This window comes from Pituophis catenifer, unplaced genomic scaffold (genome assembly GCF_029215685.1).
Source record: "Pituophis catenifer annectens isolate HBS135680 unplaced genomic scaffold, rPitCat1.0.hap2 SCAF_10, whole genome shotgun sequence".
Lineage (NCBI taxonomy): Eukaryota > Metazoa > Chordata > Lepidosauria > Squamata > Colubridae > Pituophis > Pituophis catenifer.
This window is the reverse complement of record NW_027256890.1, coordinates 21427966-21449647: the sequence shown is the minus strand read 5'-3', so window position 1 is coordinate 21449647 and position 21682 is coordinate 21427966. Positions and strand designations below refer to the sequence as shown.

The 21682-nt window shown below is 43.9% G+C and overlaps 1 protein-coding gene across 1 annotated transcript in view; it reads right to left on the bottom strand.

The window, feature by feature from the left end:
- Nucleotides 1-20387: 20387 nt before the first annotated feature.
- TAGLN2 (transgelin 2) overlaps nucleotides 20388-21682 on the bottom strand; it is a 29795-nt gene continuing 28500 nt past the window's right edge. The window contains exon 5 of the mRNA XM_070950302.1: nucleotides 20388-21659. Coding sequence (XP_070806403.1) covers nucleotides 21518-21659 — 142 coding nt within the window. The 3' untranslated portion in view covers nucleotides 20388-21517. The remainder of the gene's footprint in view (nucleotides 21660-21682) is intronic.

The window sequence follows — 21682 nt, the reverse complement described above, 5'->3', positions numbered from 1 at the left end:
CTATAAATGCGTGTAAGGGTAATAAATGGCTGAGGATGAGCTAATGGGCATTCATCACTTTTTTAATGATTTCTGTATAATGTGGGTATACGTTTACATGAAATGTTAATTCGATTTAATCCAATTAAAATCTAGGTGTGTTTATATTTTAACACTTTGGACACATAGAAAACACACTGTTCCAACATAGAAATGGAGTTGGTTGATTAAATAAGGAATATGTGGGAATAGATGAAGAAAGTTAAGAATTAAGTACTGTCAGAAAGACGTTGAATTGTATAATTATTACGGATGTATTTTTGCTATAGAGGTATTTTAACTTGCATTTTTGGATTTTAAGTGTTAATAAAGGTTTTTCAAAAAAAAGGAGGTTGTGAAACAATAAAAAATATTTATATATATAAATATATATATATGTATGTATGTATGTATGTATGTATGTGTGTGTGTGTATATATATATACATACACACACAAGGGATGTCTTATTTTCGGGAAAATAGGGTAGATTTCATTCCCCTTCTTTTTCTCTTTTTTTTCTTAATTTCTACCTTTTACTGGTTTATATGATTTCAGTATATTGAAAAATTGATATTGAGATATTGATACATATACATATATATGTATCACCTGGACTCCACCCCGAATTAAGGGATTATAAGGGTGGTAACAGGGGAGTTATGTCTGTGGGTGTGTAATATTGTTATAAATAAATATATATTGTAAATTATACACACACACACACACACACACACACATATGTGTATAATAAATATAATTTATTAGATTTGTGTGCCACCCACCTTCTCTAGAAGCGAGTGTGTGTTTTTGTGTGCAGACACACAGAGTCTATGGCAAACCTAGACAGCATGCTAAAAAGCAGAGACATCACCCAGCCAACAAAAGTGTGTATAGCCAAGGCTCTGGTGTTTCCAGTTGCAATGGATGGCTGTGAAAGTTGGACCATAAGGAAGGCTGAGAAGGCCAAAGAATGGAGGCCTTTGAACTCTGGTGCTGGAGAAGACTCTTAAGAGTCCCCTGGACTGCAAGGCCATCCAACCGGTCAGTCCTAGAGGAGATCAACCCTGACTGCTCTCTAGAAGGCCAGATCCTGAAGAGGAAACTCAAATCCTTTGGCCACCTAATGAGAAGGAAGGACTCCCTGGAGAAGAGCCCAATGCTGGGAACGATGGAGGGCAAAAGAAGACGAAGGGGACGGCAGAGAAGGAGGTGGCTGGATGGAGTCACTGAAGCAGTCGGCGTGAGCTTAAATGGTCTCCGGGAGATGGTAGAGGACAGGAAGGCCTGGAGGAACATGGTCCATGGGGTCGCGATGGGTCGGACACGACTTTGCAACTAATAACAACAACTTTCTACCTCTTTTTTTCTAACCCCTAATCCAACAATTCCCATATTGAGAAATATTATGCATCTTACCCTTTACTGTTTAAGCACATATAGTACCCTGTTTCCCCCAAAATAAGACATCCCCTGATAATAAGCCCAATCATAGAGCCCAATCATAGAGCCTTGGTAGTACAGTGGTCTAAAGCACCCTGTTATTAAGACCAGCTGCCTGCAATTACTGCAGGTTCGAATCTCGCCAGGCTCAAGGTCGACTCAGCCTTCCATCCTTTCTAAGGTAGGTTAAATGAGGACCCAGATTGTGGGGGCAATAAGATGACTTTGTATAAATATATACAAAAGTATGAAGGCTATTGCTTAGCGCATTGTAAGCCGCCCTGAGTCTCCGGAGAAGGGCGGCATATAAATCAAATAAAAAAAAAAAAAATCAGGCTTTTAGCCAGAAATCCGGCCAGAAAATGGAATGGCCCGAGAACGGCCAGAAACAGCTCCCAAATTGGCCCAAAATGGCCCAAAAACAGGCATGTGCGCACCAGCCAGCTGGTTTTCGGATTTCTGGCGCTCCCGCGCACACACATACCACACGCATTCACGGGGGTTCCTGTTTGGGCACTCGGTGCCAAAAAGGTTGGCCATCACCGGTCTACAATATATCGGAGTGGCTTGAGAAGCTGTGATTGAAAACAAAACCAAGCATTATCTTAAAAGTTTGTGCGCTGGCGCTTGCAGTGGCAGGAATTTTTTACTGCAGTTCAGCTCGCCAGGCTCTTCTTGTTATTATCAACATTACAAAATGTGCCTTGCGTCGGTTAGGAGTGAATCACACGGTGAAGAAGTGTTTGTGCTTTGTGCAAGAGCTGCATTTAGTTGCGTGCCTGATGCCGCTCGGCTTCATGTCTTTTAACTACCGCTTGTATTTTTGCAAACACGTCTGATGCTTCGGTTTGAGGACGTTCGAAGGGGAAGTGAGGTACAGGTGGAGGATTTTAATTTGAGGACAGCACAGGTAACGCTGTACTGATTACAAGCCCACGAATGAATGATAATGAACAAGGAACAAAAAAAAAAAAAAATCACAGTGTAGAGAGAAAGGAAATGACCTCGCGGGAAATAAAGAAAGATTTGATTTCACAAATAAATAAATAAATAAAGCAACATGGAGCTCCCATGTAACACCCCTCCTGCGCGAGCTGCACTGGCTCCCGGTGGTCTTCCGGGTGCGCTTCAAGGTTCTGGTTACCACCTTTAAAGCGCTCCATGGCTTGGGACCTGGTTACTTACGGGACCGCCTACTACCATCATCAGCCTCCCACCGACCAGTATGCTCCCACAGAGAGGGGCTCCTCCAGGTGCCGTCGGCCAAACAATGTCGGCTGTCGGCCCCTAGGGGGAGAGCCTTCTCTGTGGGGGCACCGACGATCTGGAATGAGCTCCCCCCAGAGATACGGAGGATTCCGGATCTGCGCACCTTCCGCCGCGAGTTGAAGACGCTTTTATTTCATCAAGCTGGCCTCGCCTAAATCTTCTCCCTTTTAAGTGTAAATTCTAAATTTTAATGGATTTTAAAATATGGGTATTTTTAAATTATGGGTATTAATTCAGCCAAATTTATTTAATCCATTTTATTCGATTTTAAATTTTGTATATTTATGTGTTTTATTTCATGGCTGTGCACCGCCCTGAGTCCTTCGGGAGTAGGGCGGTATAGAAATTCAATAAATAATAATAATAATAATAATAATAATAATAATAATAATAATAATAAATGTCAGGTGGTCGGATTGGAGACAGCGATGGTGAAATTCAGGAAAACATTTTCGGCTGCAAAAAACCCCCAAATCTGTTTAATGTTTTGTCTTCGTGCCTTCTTGCAGGTAATCCTCCTTACTTAACGACCATTCATTTAGTGACCGTTCGAAGTTACAAGGGTACTGAAAAAAAGCAACTTATGGCCATTTTTCACACATCCCACATGGTCGCAGGATCAAAATCCAGACGCTTAGCAACCTGGCGTGTACAGGTAGTCCTCGACTTACGATGGTTCGTTTAGTGACCGTTCAAAGTTACAAGGGTACTGAAAAAAAGCGACTTATGGCCATTTTTTCGCACATCCCACGTGGTCGCGGGATCAAAATCCAGACACTTGGCAACTCATTCTAAAACACTAATTTTAGAACTAATAAAAGTTGTAGCTCAGGTTTGAACTGGGAAGTCCTTGCCTCTCTCTGAGCTTCCACAATACGTGGCCAGACCAACAGTAACTGTAGTTTCACCTGGAAAACTGAGCATCCTAGACTGAGCAAGCAAGCTAAATCCAAAACTGCTAGTAAATTGTGTAAAAATCTATATTATACTGTGCACCGGAGATAAATTGTTTTGTGTGTCCAATCACACTTGACCAATAAAGAATCCTATTCCGTTCCGTTCCATGTGGCACTCTGAGAGATCTGCTATCCACAGGTACATAGAGAGAAACAACGTTTCTTCCATCCTTCAGTAGAGACAATAAACAAGCTGAAAAGGAAACGAAAACACCGGGAAGGATGCATCCATCAGCAATCAACAGCCAGATAAGCAGGGCTTAATACCAGACAAATAATCGAGCAGTTATAACAATACCCTAATCAAGGAACTATCAACTCTGACAAACAAACAAGCAGTAAATGACAGTCTAATCAAGGAACTACCAAGGAAAAACACCACACCTCCCACCAACACATGAAGCTATTGTATATAAACAGAGAGCAACCCCCCTTCCTTCTAGCACTGATGATGTTACCTAGTTGGGTCATGAAACGTTTATAAGAAAGCCACCAAGTGCTCAGAGAGCACCAAGGGCCCCACAGTTTTAAGTACTAATAAACGAACTCGTACTTAGTCCAACGAAGGATGCAATTTAGTTAAAACAGCATGGAACAGATAAGTCGCGATGAATCATATAGATAACACTTATTATCTGCTGGGCCCAAGGTTCATTTTAGTCACAGCTCACTATGAAACAGCTGATGTTGATACACCTTATAGGACGTTTATTTATTTTTATTTATTGATTTGATTTGATTTCTATACCGCCCTACTCCCGAAGGACTCAGGGCGGTGCACATCCAAACAATAAAACACATACATACAAAATTTAAAAGTAGAATAAAATCAAATTAAATAATTTTGGCCCCGACAAATTTAAAACCCCAAACTTTTAAACGTTGCTATGGAAAGGTAAACTTTGAGGGGAATTTTTCCACTTTTGTAGAAAAGGCCACAAAGCAATTGTGCGAAATTGACTTCAGGTCGTCCTTGACTTTATTCTGTTATTTTATTTTATTTCTTTTAATTTTCAGTCCTTCTCCAATCATTTCAGGCCAGCCTTGTTTTCTTACGGCAAAGAATACTTAAGCGAATTTTTTTCCCGGCGTTCACCCACCACAAAACCTTCTGGCTGGAATAAATGTTTTGACGGCTGACTTAAATCCCTCTTCACTTTTGGTCAGAAACGTCCAATTTTCGGCCATGAGGTGGCATCAGAATTCATCCGCTCCGTTTTCCTTTTCAACAAAACTTTGAAGTTCTCGAAAGTTGAAGAAATATCTCGAGCCGTTGTTTTCTAATTTAAGACGAAGCCTCCTCCTCCTCTTCCTCCTCCTCCTCCTCTCTGCAGAGCCCTGCAGTCAAATATTTTCTTTTTTTTCCTTTTTTTTTTCTCTCTCCTCATATTCTCCAGCGCCTTAACTCTACAAGGAAGCTCCCTAATCTTATCTAGTGTGTCTAATCCAAGACCAATCTTGGAATGCATGAAACAGCTGCAGGAAGGGGCATTGGCTGGCCGGGCCGCTGTTTTGGTGCCCTTCCCTGCCGAATGGGTTGAAAGATCTCCTAGCTACAGATGAAATATTATTTGTGTTATTGTTCTTCGGTCGCTAAGTTGGATTTGACTCCTCGCGATCTGCTGGTCCCAGATTCATATCCCTCGCCTCGATGACGCTATCTGCCCATCTCATCCTCCGCCGTCCCCTTCTCCTGTTGCCTTCCATCTTTCCAAACATCTGGATCTTTTCCAACAACTTCTCGTTTAGGTGCCCAAAGTATTTGAGCTTCGGCTTTTGGGATCTCTCCTTCCGAAGGACCCGCCAGAATTTGATTTCCTTTCGGGATGATCGACTGCTCGGATCTCCTCGCGGTGCCAAGGGACTTCCCGAAGTCTTCTCCGGCAACCCTGGCCTAACTCTCCCTTTTAAATTTTTAAATCGTTTGATTTGTTTTATAAATTGGGTGTTTTAAATTTGTTTTTCGGCCAAAATATTTAATAATTTTAATGGACTTTTAATGTTTGTATTATCTGTATTTTACCTTGGCTGTTCACCGCCCTGAGTCCTCCGGGAGTAGGGCGGTATAGAAATTTGATAATAGATAAATAAAAATAAACCCGAATTCGAAAGCAGTTGCAGGCCGCCCTCGAAGGACGGCCACAGTTCAGCCCCCCAAATTTCTGTTGTTAAGCGAGAACGGTTGTGAAGTGAGCTTGGTCCCATTTTTACGACTTTGCTTGCCATCGTCGTTCAGCGAAACGCTGCAGTTGTTCAATTGGTCACGCGCAGAGGTGGGATTAAAATGATTTAACAATTGGTTCTCTGCCCTAATGACTGGCTGGGTAGGCGTGGCTATGGTGGGCGTGGCCAGGGGTATGACAGGCAGCACTCAGCTTCCTGCAACCCCCCCCGGAGCAAAAATTATTATTATTTATTGAATTTGTATACCGCCCTACTCCCGAAGAACTCAGGGCGGTGAACAGCCAAATAAAATACATATAATACAAATGTTAAAAACCATTAAAATACAATTAAATAATTGGCCCAAAAAACGAAATTTAAAGCACCCCAATTCATAAGACAAATTTAAAATTTAAAAATTTAAATTTTTTTTAAAAAGTTTAAAAGAGAGGTTAGGCCAGGCCAGCCTGCTGGAAAAGAAATGTTTTGATGGCACGGCGGAAAGCGCACAGATCCGGGATCCTCCGTATCTCCGGGGGGAGCTCATTCCAGATGGCGGGTGCCGCCACAGAGAAAGCTCTCCCCCTGGGGGCTGCCAGTCGACATTGTTTGGCCGACGGCACCCTGAGGAGCCCCTCTCTATGGGAGCATACTGGTTGGTGAGAGGCTACTGGTGGCAGAAGGCGGTCTCGTAGATACCCCGGTCCTAAGCCATGGAGCGCTCTAAAGGTGGTAACCTTGAAGCGCACCCGGAAGACCACCGGGAGCCATTGCAGCTCGTGCAGGAGGGGGGTCACACGGGAGCGCCCCGTCACTCCCATAACCACCCGCGCGGTTGCATTCTGGACCAGCTGGAGCCTCCGGGTGCTCCTCAAGGGGAGCCTCATGTAGAGAGCATTGCAATAGTGGGCAAAATGGGCAGTGGGGGGGATGCAACCCCCCCCACACCCTGTATTGGGCTTAGTAGGCTTCCCAGCAGCCTCCTGGGAGCAAAAACGGGCTGTGGGGGTGGGGTGGGGTGGAGGAGCCAGCCAGCAATTTTAACTACCGGTTTTCCCGAACCGGCTGAATCACGCTGTTGTGAAGTCACTCTGGCTTCCGCATTGACTTTGCTTGTCAGAAGGTCGTATAACAATGTTATACCCAGATGATACATGGATTGATTAAAAAATGTACAGGACTACTAGAGGAATAATAGTAAAGTAAAAAAATGAAATTGGAAATGAAGGCGTATGTAAATAGAAATCGGGTCTGCTCTAATACCATCTCAGATTGAATTAAAAAAGGAAGCAACAAAGGAATGGAAAAGAAGGGAGGAGTAGAGAGGGGGAAAGTAGAGGAGTTGGGAGGTGAGAAGAAGAGAAAAGAAGAATGGGAAAAGGAGAGGAAGAGGGAAGGGGAAAGAAGAGCAGGAGAGAGGGTAAGAAGGGGAGGAAGAAAAGAGGAGAGGGGAAAGAGGAAAGGAAGTAGGAAAGGAAAGGAGAGGAGGAAGGAGGAAAGAAGAAAGAAAGGAGGAGAAAGAAGAGAAGGGAAAAAGGAAAGGCTGTAGTAAAACAAAAAGCAATGGTAAAAGAGCAGACCCGAACAAATAATTAATTAATTACCTAGTGGGAGTTAAAGAAGAAGATGAAGGAACAATGGATAAGGACGGATAAAAGACACTACATTTAAACATGTTGATGAAAAATAAAAATAAAAAACTTTTTTTCAAAAAAGAAAAAAAAAGGTCGCAAAAGGGGATCGCGTGACCCCGGGACACTGCCACTGTCATAAATGCGAGTCGATTGCCAAGCCTCTGAATTTTGATCCCCCGGGTCGTGGGGATGCCGCAAGAGTTGTAGGTGTGAAAAATGGCTGTAAGTCATTTTTTCCCACACATTTCATTTTTTTTTCTTCTTCCTTTGCCTTTTTTTTTTTTTCCTTCGTATTTTCTTTTCCTGCCTAACTCTTAGCCACTGGGGAATTGCTTCCGGATTAACCTTGGTTTAAAATGTTCTTGCGTGGCGCTTTTGGTAGCCTCCCCTTCGCCCCGCCTGGGTTTTCTGCTACCTGCCCAACCAGATCTTTTCAGGCTTAAGGAGTTGCTGAGTAGGGATAGTATTGACTTTGTTGGCTTGTTAAGGTGTAAACTTAGAAATGCCTTAATTCAGTAACCAGGTAGAAATGTACTGCATTAAGCAAACCCAGTCATTCGTTTTCAAACCAGTAATAAAGCCCTAATATTTTTGTTACGATATTAATACCGTGTTTCCCCGAAAATAAGACCCTGTCTTATATTTTTATGAACCCTGAAATAAGCGCTTGGCCTTATTGCCATGCGCTCAAAACTCCGACTGGGCTTATTATCAGGGGGTGTCTTATTTTGGGGGAACTGGGTATCTGTATCTATCTATCCTCACTCTCTCATCTCTCCCTCTACCTATCTATCATCTTTCTTTCATATCTATCTATCTATCTATCTATCTATCTATCTATCTATCTATCTATCTATCTATCATCTATCATTCTATCTATCATCTATCATCTATCAATCTATCTATCATCCATCCATCTATCTATCTATCTATCTATCTATCTATCTATCTATCTATCTATCTATCATCTATCAATCTATCTATCATCCATCCATCTATCTATCTATCTATCTATCATCTATCATCTATCAATCTATCTATCATCCATCCATCTATCTATCTATCTATCTATCTATCTATCTATCTATCTATCTATCTATCTATCATCTATCTATCTATCAACTATCTATCTATCATCTATCTATCTATCTATCTATCATCTATCAATCTATATATCTATCATCTATCTATCTATCTATCTATCATCTATCAATCTATCAATCTATCTATCATCCATCCATCTATCTATCTATCTATCTATCTATCATCTATCATCTATCAATCTATCTATCATCCATCCATCTATCTATCTATCTATCTATCTATCTATCTATCTATCTATCTATCTATCTATCTATCTATCATCTATCAATCTATCAACTATCTATCTATCATCTATCTATCTATCTATCTATCATCTATCAATCTATATATCTTCTATCTATCTATCTATCTATCTATCTATCTATCTATCTATCTATCATCTATCCTCTCTCTCTCTCTCTATCATCTATCATCTATCAATCTATTTATCATCTATCAATCTATCATCTATCACTATCTATCGTCTATCATCTCTCTCTCTATGATCTATCATCTATCAATCTATTTATCATCTATCTATCTATCTATCTATCTATCTATCTATCTATCTATCTATCTATCATCTATCCTCTCTCTCTCTCTCTATCATCTATCATCTATCAATCTATTTATCATCTATCAATCTATCATCTATCACTATCTATCGTCTATCATCTCTCTCTCTATCATCTATCATCTATCAATCTATTTATCATCTATCTATCTATCTATCTATCTATCTATCTATCTATCTATCTATCATCTATCTATCTATCTATCTATCTATCTATCTATCTATCTATCTATCATCTATCTACCGTGTTTCCCCGAAAATAAAACCCTGTCTCATATTTTTTTTGAACCCTGAAATAAGCGCTTGGCCTTATTGCCAAGCGCTCAAAAGCCCATTTGGGCTTATTATCAGGGGAATGTCTTATTTTCGGGGAAACAGGGTATTATGATATAATGTTTTTTGTTATGTTACTGAGCCTGACTGGGTGGCTCAGTGGCTAAGACGCTGAGCTCGTCGATCAGAAAGTCCGGCAGTTCGTCGATTCGAATCCCTACTACAGGTTTGTGCGAGCAGGGGGTTGGATTAGATGACCTCAAAGGTCCCTTCCCACTCTGTTACTGTTCTAACTCTGTTACTGTTACTATTATTGTTATCGTGGGCTAACTTGGAAGACAACCTTAAATACTAAAAAATAGTTTTCCACCCTATTCTGGAGGGTAGAAGAAAGCTGGTTTAAAAACCAGGTTAAAAGCTGGTTAAAAACAAGAATCAGACCCCACCCCTGCCTCTCTACCTCCGAGTCACTCCCAAATCAAAGTGCCCCCATCTATTGCAGTTCTTTTAAATGTCCAAATATCCTGGGATTTCCTGGTGGTGTCTCATCCAGGACTAACCCTTTCTTCATTCTGGCTATTCTTCCATGCATAGCAAAGCTGCCCTCTCAATTGGAGAATTAATTTTGGCCTGGCCATCTCCAACTCTGATGCCTCTTCTTCCCTCTGCCTCCGTCATCCAGGACCTTTCCTGAAGCAGCTGCAAAGATGCCCAGCAAAATCTCGCCTAGCCAGGATCGGTGCAGAGTTTGTGAAACCATCATAGCCTGTCTTGGAGAAAGCTGCCTGCTACATTCCACGCGTCTTCTCACAACAGTTAAGTCACAGCCATTCTGTTTCCAAATAGTTGAGATTTCAACTCTTTGGAAACAGGGTCTATTTCTGGCCTATCATCTTCGTTTAACGACCCCATCATCCCTCGCTGGATGGACAACTGAATGGAGCTGAGTGTCTATTGGCCGGATGCCCTTCCTGTTGCCAATGCGGAGTTATATTCAGCAGATATATTCTCATTGTGTCCAGAGAGAGAAATATCTGCCTCTATTTATTTATTTATTTATTTATTTATTTATTTATTTTATTAGTCATATTTCTATGCCGCCCACTCTCCGAGGAATTTTGGCGGCTTACACCAAAGACAGTATACTAAATAGCATCTTGCCCCCCCAACAATCTGGGTCCTCATTTTACCCACCTCAGAAGGATGGAAGGCTGAGTCAACCTTGAGCCGGTGAGATTTGATCCGCTGGTCTGCTGAACTAGCAGTCAGCTGAAGTAGCTGCAGTACTGCACTCTAACCACTGCGCCACCTCGGCTACCTAGGATCGTATTCTTGGCCTATCCCATCTCCTAAAGATGCTGGCTCATAGGACGGGGAAATAAAATGTATTATTATTCTGTTTTGTTGTACGATCAACAAAACGTTTAGACTGGGCCTGGCATTTTTGTCCAGCTATCGAGTCTTTCCCAAAGACTTGGGATAGGCCGATGTGACTGTCTGATGAGGTTAGAGATATCATCGCAGGATGTCAGCTATCTGAGTCAAGCTGCCTTTTGCAATTGACCGATGGGGATTTTGTCAATGCCGATGGTGTGCAATTATTATTATTATTATTATTATTGTGGTTGGTTGCACAGTCAGCGAGATGTTTAGACTGGGTTAGGCATTTTTGTCCGGCTGTGAAGTCTTTCCCAAGGACCTGGAGTCGGCAGATATCGTTGGACAATGTTAAAATGTCTCTTCGCGTGATGTAAACCAAGTCAAAGCTGCCTTCTGCAATTGACCGATTGAGGATTTTGTCAACGCCGATAGAATTCCTGTATGCTGGGCTGAATTTGGCTGGGGAACAGGGGCACGAGAATGCAAGGATCCATCTGCAGAGCGCTGCTGAACATAGAACGTAGGATCATAGGCCCAGAAGGGGCATCAGAGGACATCTAGTCCAACCTCTGCTCAAGACTTTACACTGTTCCGATCAAACGATCGTGCAGTCTGTTTTTTTTAAAGCCTGCAGCGATGGAGCACCCACAATTCTGGGAGTTGAGCTATTTCGCCGATCAGTTGTTTTAAATTAAATACTAATTGAAATGGCTAAACAGACAGGCGGGTCCTTGACTTACGACAGCTCATTTAGTGACCGTTCAAAGTTGCAATGGCACTGAAAAAAAAAAGCGACTTACACCGTTGTGGCATCCCCCATTGTCAGGCGATCAAAATTCAGGCCCTTGACATGTATGACTCACATTTATGACAGTTGCCAATGTCCTGGGGGGCTGTCACATGATCCCCTTTGGCGACCTCCTGACAAGCAAAGGTTCCCTTCACCACCCTGTGACTAACTGCAGCGATTCGCTTAACGGCTGTGGCGAGAAAGGTCGTAAAAATGGGGCCAAACTCCTTTCAGCGTCTCGCTTAGCGATGGAAACCTGGGGAATCAATTGCGGTCGAGGACTACCTGCCTCCTGCATGTGAGCTGCTGGCAGGAAGGATGTTTGACAGATGTTTACAGATTAATAAAGTTGGAAGGGACCCCATAGGGTCATCTAGTCCAACCCCCCCCGCCCAAGCAGGAGACCCTTTCTGACAGTTGGCAGTCCAATCTCTTCTTGAAAGTCTCTAGTGATGAACAGCCTAGATATAAAGCAAGATTAGCCCCCTCCCTCCTTCCCTCCCTCCCTCCTTCCCCCAAACCCAAACATACAAACAGACTTCTCTTTATTTAATGAACCACAAATGTGGGTTAATTCATTCTCCTTCCTCCTCCCTCAATTTGGAAAAAAACTGCAAATAAAAGAAGAAAAGGGCTTCAGCAAACATTGTTCTTTAATCTTCTCGGTTTATTTGCCAACTTTTGCAACGGCTTGAAATCGAGGCGAGGCGAGTCCGGCTCGATAACCGGCTTGGGCAGTTAGAAGACTGAGCTTCCATTATTTTATTTTATTTTTATTTTTATTTTTAAAAAAATGTTTTTTAAATTATTTTGGCAGCCAAAAACATCAAGCAGCATGTTTGGCCTCGGTGCAGAATAGCGCAAGGTGGCGCTTGGAGAAGGATCCAGGTACGAACTGTAAACAGGGCGGCACGGCTCAGCTCCAACGTTGCAGGAATGTGGACAAGCCTCCCTGTTTTTCTCGAAAGCATTTGGAGTCCAGGCTGCCCTCTGCCATGTCTTTTTTTTTTTTTTTTAAATATACTTTTATCGTTTACATATAAATATATGGAATACAGCATAATTGTCCTGGCGTTCCACTTGCCATGAAACAAAGGTAAAAACAAAATAACGTATATACTGTTTTAACTATCATTAAAGTGTTGTACCTTATGATTCGAGATGAACGTATCTTTTCTTTTATGTACACTGAGAGTGTATGCACCAAAGACAAATTCCTTGTGTGTCCAATCACACCTGGCCAATAAAGAATTCTATTCTATTCTATTCTATTCTATTCTATTCTATTCTATTCTATTCTATTCTATTCTATTCTATTCTATTCTATTCTATTCTATTCTATTCTATTCCATTCCATTCCATTCCATTCCATTCCATTCCATTCCATTCTAAATCTTATTCTATTCTATTCTATTCTATTCTATTCTATTCTATTCTATTCTATTCTATTCTATTCTATTCTATTCTATTCTATTCAGAATCCTATCCTATATTCTCTTCTCTTCTCTTCTCTTCTCTTCTCTTCTCTTCTCTTCTCTTCTCTTCTCTTCTCTTCTCTTCTCTTCTCTGATTCAATTGCTTATTTGTACCCTATGACTATCACTAAGTGTTGTACCTTATGATTCTTGATGAACGTATCTTTTCATTTATGTACACTGAGAGCGTATGCAGCAAAGACAAATTCCTTGGGTGTCCAATCACACTTGGCCAATAAAGAATTCCAATTCCAATTCTAAACAGTGCTAGTATTGTATAAGAGATGCCATGGCTCAGTGGCTAAGACGCTGAGCTTGTCGATCGAAAAGGCCAGCAGTTCAGCGGTTCAAATTCCTAGTGGCGCGTAACAGGGTGAGCTCCCGTTCCTTGTCCCAGCTTCTGCCAACCTAGCAGTTCGAAAGCAGGTAAAAAATGCAAGTAGAAAAATAGGGACCCCCTTTGGTGGGAAGGTAACGGCGTTCCGTGTGCCTTTGGCATTGAGTCATGCCGGCCACATGACCACGGAGACGTCTTCGGACAGCGCTGGCTCTTCGGCTTAGAAACGGAGATGAGCAACGCCCCCTAGAGTCGGGAACGACTAGCACATAGGTGCGAGGGGAACCTTTATCTTTAGCGTTGTACAGTAATTTCTGACCATCATATTCCACTATATCAACTTATCTATCATTCTAATACCTACATAATGCCTCTTTCCATGTCCACCTAACCTCATTCTTTCGCATTCCAACTTCCACCTCATGTGTCTAACCATCGATGGAAACCATCTCATGTAGCAGCGTTAGAAACATAATTAAAACCAAATTAAATAATTTAGCCCAAGACAATTAAAAATCCCAATAATTTAAAACAAATTAAAATTTCAATTTAAAAATTTAAAAGAAAGGGGAGAAAATTAGGCCAGGCCGGCTTGCTGGAATAGGAGGGGCTTAAGAGCACGGCGGAAAGTGCGCAGATCCGGGATCCTCCGCATCTCCGGGGGGAGTTCGTTCCAGATAGTAGGTGCCCCCACAGAGAAGCCTCTACCCCTGGGGGCCGCCAGTCAACACTGCTTGGCTGACGGCACCCAGAGGAGCCCCTCTCTATGGGAGCGAACCGGCTGGTGGGAGGCTGCTTGTGGTAGTAGGTGGTCCCGTAAATAACCAGGTCCTAAGCCATGGAGTGCTCTAAAGGTGGTAACCAAAACCTTGAAGCACACCCGAAAGACCACCAGGAGCCAGTGCAGCTCGCGCAGGAGAGGTGTCACACGGGAGCGCCATGTTGCTCCCATAACCACCCGCACGGCCGCACTCTGCGCCAGTTGGAGCCTCCGGGTGCTCCTCAAGGGAAGCCCCATATATATAGAGAGAGTGTTACAGTAGTCCAGGCGGGAGGTGACGAGGGCATGAGTGACTGTGCGTAAGGAGTCCCGATCCAGAAAGGGACGCAACTGGTGAATCAGGCGAACCTGATGAAAAATCCTCCCAGTCACGGCCGTCAAGTGCTCTTCTAAAGACAGCCGTGAATCCAGGAGGACGCCCAAGTTGCGAACCCTCTCCGTGGCGGCCAATGACTTGCCCCCAATAGTCAGCGATGGCGTCAACTGGCTATATCGGGACGTCGGAAACCACAGTCACTCGGTCTTGGATGGGTTGAGCCTGAGCCTGGATGGAAACTAATCAAGGAGAGATCCAACTTAGAACTTAGAATGAAGGAGAAATTTCCCGACAGTGGGGGACGATTAACCAGTGGAACAGCTTGCCACCAGAAGTTGTGGGTGCTCCAACGCTGGAAGTTTCCAAACAGATATTAGACAACCCTTTGTCCGGAACGGAATTAGGTCTCCCTCTCGAGCAGGAGGTTGGACTAGATGACTTCCAAGGCCCCTTTCAAGACTTGCAACTCGACGTGAAAAAGTGGAAAAACTCAAAACTTTCGAACTGTGTCTGAAGTCACCCTGCTTGGAAAGGACAATTAGTTCTTTCTTAAGCACCCGGATTAAAGGCCCAGCTATCCTGTTTTGTTTTGTTCCTACTCCTTCATCCAGACAGGTCCCCCCCTCTACTCAGCCCCTACTACTACCCTCTTACAAATGTCCACTATATGAATGGCCGGAAGTGACTCATGAAGTCTGCAGCTTTGCTCTTTGTCCTGGTTTTTCTGTCTCGGATCCGACAGGGCTGCCTTCTCTCATCGGCTGTTGGTCCCTTCCCGAGATTAATCAGTCGGGCGCGATTGATTTTTAAACGAGTTTTTTAAATTGGAAAGCTAAGCAGTACGCTAAATGCATTTAAAATTCCGACCTGAAATAAGAACAATTTTCCTGTGTAAGGATCAAGCCTTTTGGTCATGCAGGATATGCCTTCAGGACTACATCACTAGCCACAAGTGCGTGCACCCCGTGTTTTAAACGGAGGAAACTTGGATCCGAGTGCGAGGTCCGGCCCAGTCAAAACGCACACATTCACACACCCCAAAGCATAAACAAAGGCACGCCTTCCTTCGCGGGACAAACACGTCCCAAATTATGATAATCGCCCCCACCAAACACCTGGGTGTAACCTTCCACATAACTGTTTGCTCACCGGGTATCGTGCCTTCTCACATCCCCACCCGGTTTAATTCCTCCGCCTTCTCCTTCTTCTTCTTCGGAAGAGGAATTTTGCAAAGCAGGCGGGCGAGGAGAGGATCAAAAGCAGGGAAGGTTCCCATCCAGCCTCCCAATTTAATATCCCTAGTAATTAGGGTCAGCGGCCAGACATCGACTGTCCTATCAAGCATTGTGCTGAGCGGGAGACATAGCTAAGGTGGAACTCACGGCGACTTGAGGCCGGCCCTGTTGACCGCAATCCAATTAGAAGAAAAGTTGTGGTTAGGAGAACACTGTTCCTTCCATCTTGACAGTTTAAAAAAAAAAACAAAAAAACAAGGCATTTTTATTTAAGTTTTATTTTGAGGTGCCTAGGTAGAGAAAAGAAAAGTTAGAAAAATAGAAAAAAGAAAGGAAAAACGGCAGAGAAGGGAGGAAGAAAAGAAAGACAATAGCTGCTAAGCAGATCACGAAAGAGCCTTTCGATGCGGGTGAAGGAGGAGAGTGCAAAAGCTGGCTTGAAACTCCACATTACTAAGATCATGGCATCCGGCCCTCTCAATTTGGTCAACAAATATAGAAGTCAAACCGGAGTTTTTCTTATTGGGAATTATAGAAAGAAAATGTAAGAAAGTTAGAAATGATCTATTACTGCATATACTCACGGCGGCACGGATAGCCTTCGCTCAAAAATGGAAAGAGAAAGGTATTCCAACTGAAGAGGAAATATTACTGAAAATCTTTTAACTGCGCAGAAATGGACAGATTCACTTTGGAACTCAAGGATAAAAGCGAAACGAAGTGCTACAAAATCCGGGAACAATTTTACGATTGGATAGATAACAAGAGGGTAGCCAAGGCAAATGTACAGTGTTAGAATAAAACTATAGATGTTATTATAGATAAATGTATGTTTAGAGATGAATAAATATATAGAAATACGGGAAAAATTATTAATATTATCTTATGTTAGTTTTTTGGAGGCACCGGTCTACTCATTTGTTTTTTGGAGGCACCAGTCTACCAGGCACTGGTCTACTCATTTGTTTTTTGGAGGCACCAGTCTACCAGGCACTGGTCCACTCATTTGTTTTTGGAGGCCCCGGTCTACCACCACAATGCCTTTAAACACTGATCAGCTGTAGGGCGGCCCTTTGAAGCCCCACGGCAAGAGTTTAAACAGTTCTTTTCCTTGTAGCCGATCAGCTGGGGTTCGCGAGGCAGCGAATAGATTGGGGGAGGGGCCAAATAAAAGGTAAGAATAACGCGGGGGCGGGCAGCTCCCGAACAAAGAGAACCAGTTTGGTGACATCATATCGTCACCGCTACCAGTTCGGCCGAACCGGGAGGAACCCACCACTGCTTCCAAACTTGATACACATCCTCTTCGTGACCTGTTTTTTTCCCCCCCTTGCTTCGTGGTATCCGAAGCGGAACAACTCCGAAGCGGAGTTTTTTTTCCCCCCAACCTTGTGAACTCTCAAAACTTCCTCTTTCCGCTATGTATTCTAGATGGATAGTGATTAATATTTATGTGTATTTACATGTTAGGGTGTAGATATACCCATAAGTGTGCATAGAGCTTATCTATATTTGTGGTATGTATGAGTGCACTTTTGAGAGCAGGCAGGCGGAATTACGTTTTTAAGGGGTTGCCAAGAGTTACCACAAGGGGAAACAAACAAACAAACAAAAAAACGACAATAAAGAATAAAATGACGCATTTTGTTCTGTGTTCTGTGAGACATACCTGAGGTGGTTTCCCAGCATCCTTTGCAAGGCTTTCTCCCAGAGGTGGAAAGACCGGATCCAAATCCCCAAATGAGTCCCAAGAGAAGGTCACGCAAGAGAAGATTGTATTTTCCAAGAACCAAAGTTCACAAGCTGGATGCATGTGCCAATTAATTAATCTTGGCCTCAGCCGCCCGGAGTTGCCTTGCGATAAGATGGGCGGCCAATAAATTTGATAAAATAAATTTTTAAAAAAAAAACTCCTTCACTTCCTGGTTGAGGACAATGGGCATAGATGTCCAAATACGGAACAGCCGAGAGAACTCAAAAATGGTGTAAGGTCTCCTGCTTGGGGTGGGGGGTGGTGGACTAGATGACCTAACAGGTCCCTTCCAACTCTGTTCATCTGTTAAAAACATTGGGCTGAAGACAACACCCCCTACCTCCCCTCTTCCCAGTGACTCCAGAGGGGAGGCTTTACACGCACATGTAGGCGTGCACATTACTTCACACATGTTCGTTCAGTTGTTGTACCTGAACTGCCTGCCACCTAGGCAGCTGCATTGCATTGAATTTTAACAACCAGCTTGGTTAGGTGGTTCAGGCTAGAAACCAGGTGACTGGGAGTTCTAGTCCTGCCTTAGTCATGAAAGCTGACTGGGTGACTTTGGGCCAATCACCAGGCGATGGGGAGTTCTAGTCCCACTTTAGGCATGAAAGCTGACTGGGTGATTTTGGGCCAATCACCAGGCGATTGGGAGTTCCAGTCCCACCGTAGGCATGAAAGCTAATTGAGTGACTTTTGACCAGTCACCAGGAGATGGGGAGTTCTAGTCCCATTTTAGGCATGAAAGCCAATTGGATGACTTTGGGCCAATCAGCAGGCGATGGGGAGTTCTAGTCCCACCTTAGGCATGAAAGCCAACTGAGTGACTTTGGGCCAATCACCAGGAGATGGGGAGTTCCAGTCCTACCCTAGGCATGAAAGCTGACTGGGTGACTTTGGGCCAATCACCAGGAGACTGTGAGTTCTAGTCCAGTCCTTCTCTCTCTCTCTCTCTCTCTCTCTGTCTTTGAGCCCAACCCACTTCACAGGGTTATTGTTGTAGGGAAAAATAGCAGGAGAAAGATACGTAATTAGATACCTTCACTGCCTTGATCTGCTCATAAAGTAAGACAGCCAGGATCAAATTCTAATCATTCATCCCCAAACAGGCTGGATTTGTAGATTCACCCACCCCCATCCGCCCTCAAAGATGACCAGAAAAGCAGCTTATATTCGAAACAGACTTTTGCATGCATTTGTAGGTTAACAAGCTTGAGAGTTCTTTAACCTGGTTATGCAAATATAGCCATCGTAGGCTTATTGCAACAGGTTGGCAGAGCGCGATGGGAACAGAAATTAATTGGCAAGCGGGAGCCTTCAGATTAAGCGCCGGGGTGGGTGGATGGGAGTTCTGATGGCGCCTTTATTAAACAAGTATTATGCATGGCTAATAAATATATCAGGCCGGTGATTGATTGGGCTCCTGCTGAGAAGACTTCTGGGTCAAAAGCAGGGCTGAATCACGCCAGCTAGCTAGAATAGAAGAACAAGAGTTGGAGGTCTTCTAGTCCAGCCCCCTGCTGAAGCAGGAGATGCCATTTCAGACAAGTGACTGCCTAGTTTCTTCTTAAAAACAAGTTTGCGCAGGCGTGTCAAAAGACAAGACACACGTGTTCAAACTTGGGTCATTTTGTGAATAAAGGTAAAGGTTCCCCTCGCACATCTGTGCCAGTCGTTCCCGACTCTAGGGGAAGACGGTGCCCATCTCCGTTTCAAAGCCGAAGAGCCAGCGCTGTCCGAAGACGTCTCCGTGGTCATGTGGCCAAAGGCGCATGGAAAACGCTGTTCCCTTCCCACCAAAGATGGTCCCTCTTTTTCTACTTGCATTTTTTTTTTTACCTGCTTTCGAACTGCTAGGTTGGCAGAAGCTGGGACAAGTCACGGGAGCTCACCCCGTTACGCGACACACTAGGGATTCGAACCGCTGAACTGCCGACCTTTCTGATCGACCAGCTCTGCGTCTTAGCCCCTGAGCCTTCGCGCCCTCTCTTTGTGAATTTATTTATTTGTTTGCGAATAAGGACGGTTAAAAAAAAACACCCAAATCGTCTTAATAGATCTCAAGCTAGGATTGGGTGGATGAAACATCTACGAAGGCTTCCAAAATTCTTCCCGCAGGCATTAGGCAAAGCTCTGCCCTCACAAACACTTCCCAGACACCCCCCCTTCCTTGCATTCTCCCCCCCCCCCTTGTGTATCCTGTTTTCCTATTGATTGTTCCCATAGAAGCATTTTAAAACAGGAAGCTGCTGCAGTTGCAAATCAAATTGCTAGACTTTTAGCAATTGTTGGGTTGGCACAGGGACGGCAAAATTAAAGCGCCCCCCCCGAGACTAATTTGCTTTTTTCATCAGGTTCCCCCCCCATGTGCTCTTAAGCCCCCCACCCCACCCAAGATCGCCTCTGCTTGACCCTCTTAGTAAACTGGGTTTTGCGTAGAGTCCAGAGGTTGGCAACCTTAAACACTTCAAAGAGCCATTTGGACCCGATTCCCACAGAAAAGAAAACACCGGGAGCCACAAAAACCCTTCCCGTGCCCGACTATTTCCTGAGCGGCCACAAAACTAGCCTATGTAGTCGAATTAAAAGTTCTGTTTTCTTCTGAAACTTTTCTTTTCTTGGATTTATCCCTGGTTGGCCTCCCGGGGTTCGAAAAGCTTAATAAATTGTGCGTCGGTGGGTGTCGCAATTTGGCAGCCGTGACGCATTATTTTGAGCGACAGGGAGCCGCAGCGGAGGGATGAAAGAGCCACACGTGGCTCCAGAGCTGCGGGTTGCTGACCCCTGGGCATAGACTTTCAGCTTTCAGGACTCTCCTGGCTGGGAGGGGTAGTCGAAGAGACCCACGGGAAGGTTCCCAAGCTCTATCGGAGCAGCAGATCCAAAGAGGAAGGACGCAGGCCCGTCAACAAAAGAATTGAGCAATCTTTATTTCTTATCAAGAGCCTCGAGGCAGAATACTTTCCACACCACATACTTTCAAAGTTCGGGGTAGTTATCGCTTCTGGCTTTGCCCTCCTCCCGTAAAAAAGCTGCGGGACTCAACCAAAGCTCCGTAATACCAAGACCAAAAGGCTGAGCCGAGCTGCGGAGGGGGGAATACAGGAAAGGCAGCACGGTGGCTACCCTAAGACTGGCTTTGTCTCCTCCCCAATCCCGCCTTGACTGATTTTAAGGATTTTTGCAAGAGAAACAGAGTAGAGCATGGGGCGTGTCCTCTCTTAATACCATCGCCCCCTCCTCAAACTAAAAAACTGACCCCAGGAAGCGTAGATAAGGGGTCTTCCTTCCAAGAACCCCATATTCCCCAGGGGTGATTTATTATTTTGGGGGGGATTGAATCACCTGATTTTTTTCCTGTCCTTTCAGATTGGGGTGGGCGTGAGTGCACGGCCATCAAAAATCCAAACCCAAAATTAAGAAATAGATGGCGCAGCTTACCACCTATTCTATAGCATCTCATCATTGGTCTTTTTTGGGGATGAAGCAAAATAACCCCCTGAAACTTTTAGATAAGACATTCTGTGATTATTTTGGTCCAGAGAAGAAAAGTGCGAAACCTGGGTTTCGATTCCAAGGATTAGCTGCCTTAAAAGGCCTTTTTTTGGGGGAGGTTGGGAAGGGCTAGGATCTTTTCAAAATATTTGGAGAAGAAGGTGTGGGGAGGAATGTGGAGGGGAAAACATACACCGTCTTGTCTTGCGACACGAATTGGTCCCATATCAAGATTTGAGCATCCTTGGAGAAAAGAAAGGGTCGTGAGATGATGGAGAGGCAGGGGGGAAAAAAATGTAATTGTCGGCCGAGACGGGAAAAGCAGGAGTGGGGAGATACTACCGAAGAAACCCTTAGAGGGATTTTTTTTTGTTTTAATATTTTTAAAAAAAAATGGCCGAAAGGAGGAAAAATGGGAGTTCTAATCCGAAAGGATTGTTTCGTAGAGAAAAAGAAACTCGGAAAGTTCTCTGGAGGAAAAAAAAAAAAAAAAAAAGGAAGATATTGGAGGAGGCGAAGGGGAAGGCCGAGACGGTGGGCTCAAAGGATCTGGCGGGGCATCCCGTAACCCGTCATGCCCGCCTGGGAAGCCCCTCGATTCGTCCCCATCTGCAACCCGATGACGTTCTGTCCCTCTCGGAGTTTGTCGTCCGAGAAAGCTCGGCGATTCTCCTGGGATTTCCTAACGACACAAAGGAAAGAGAA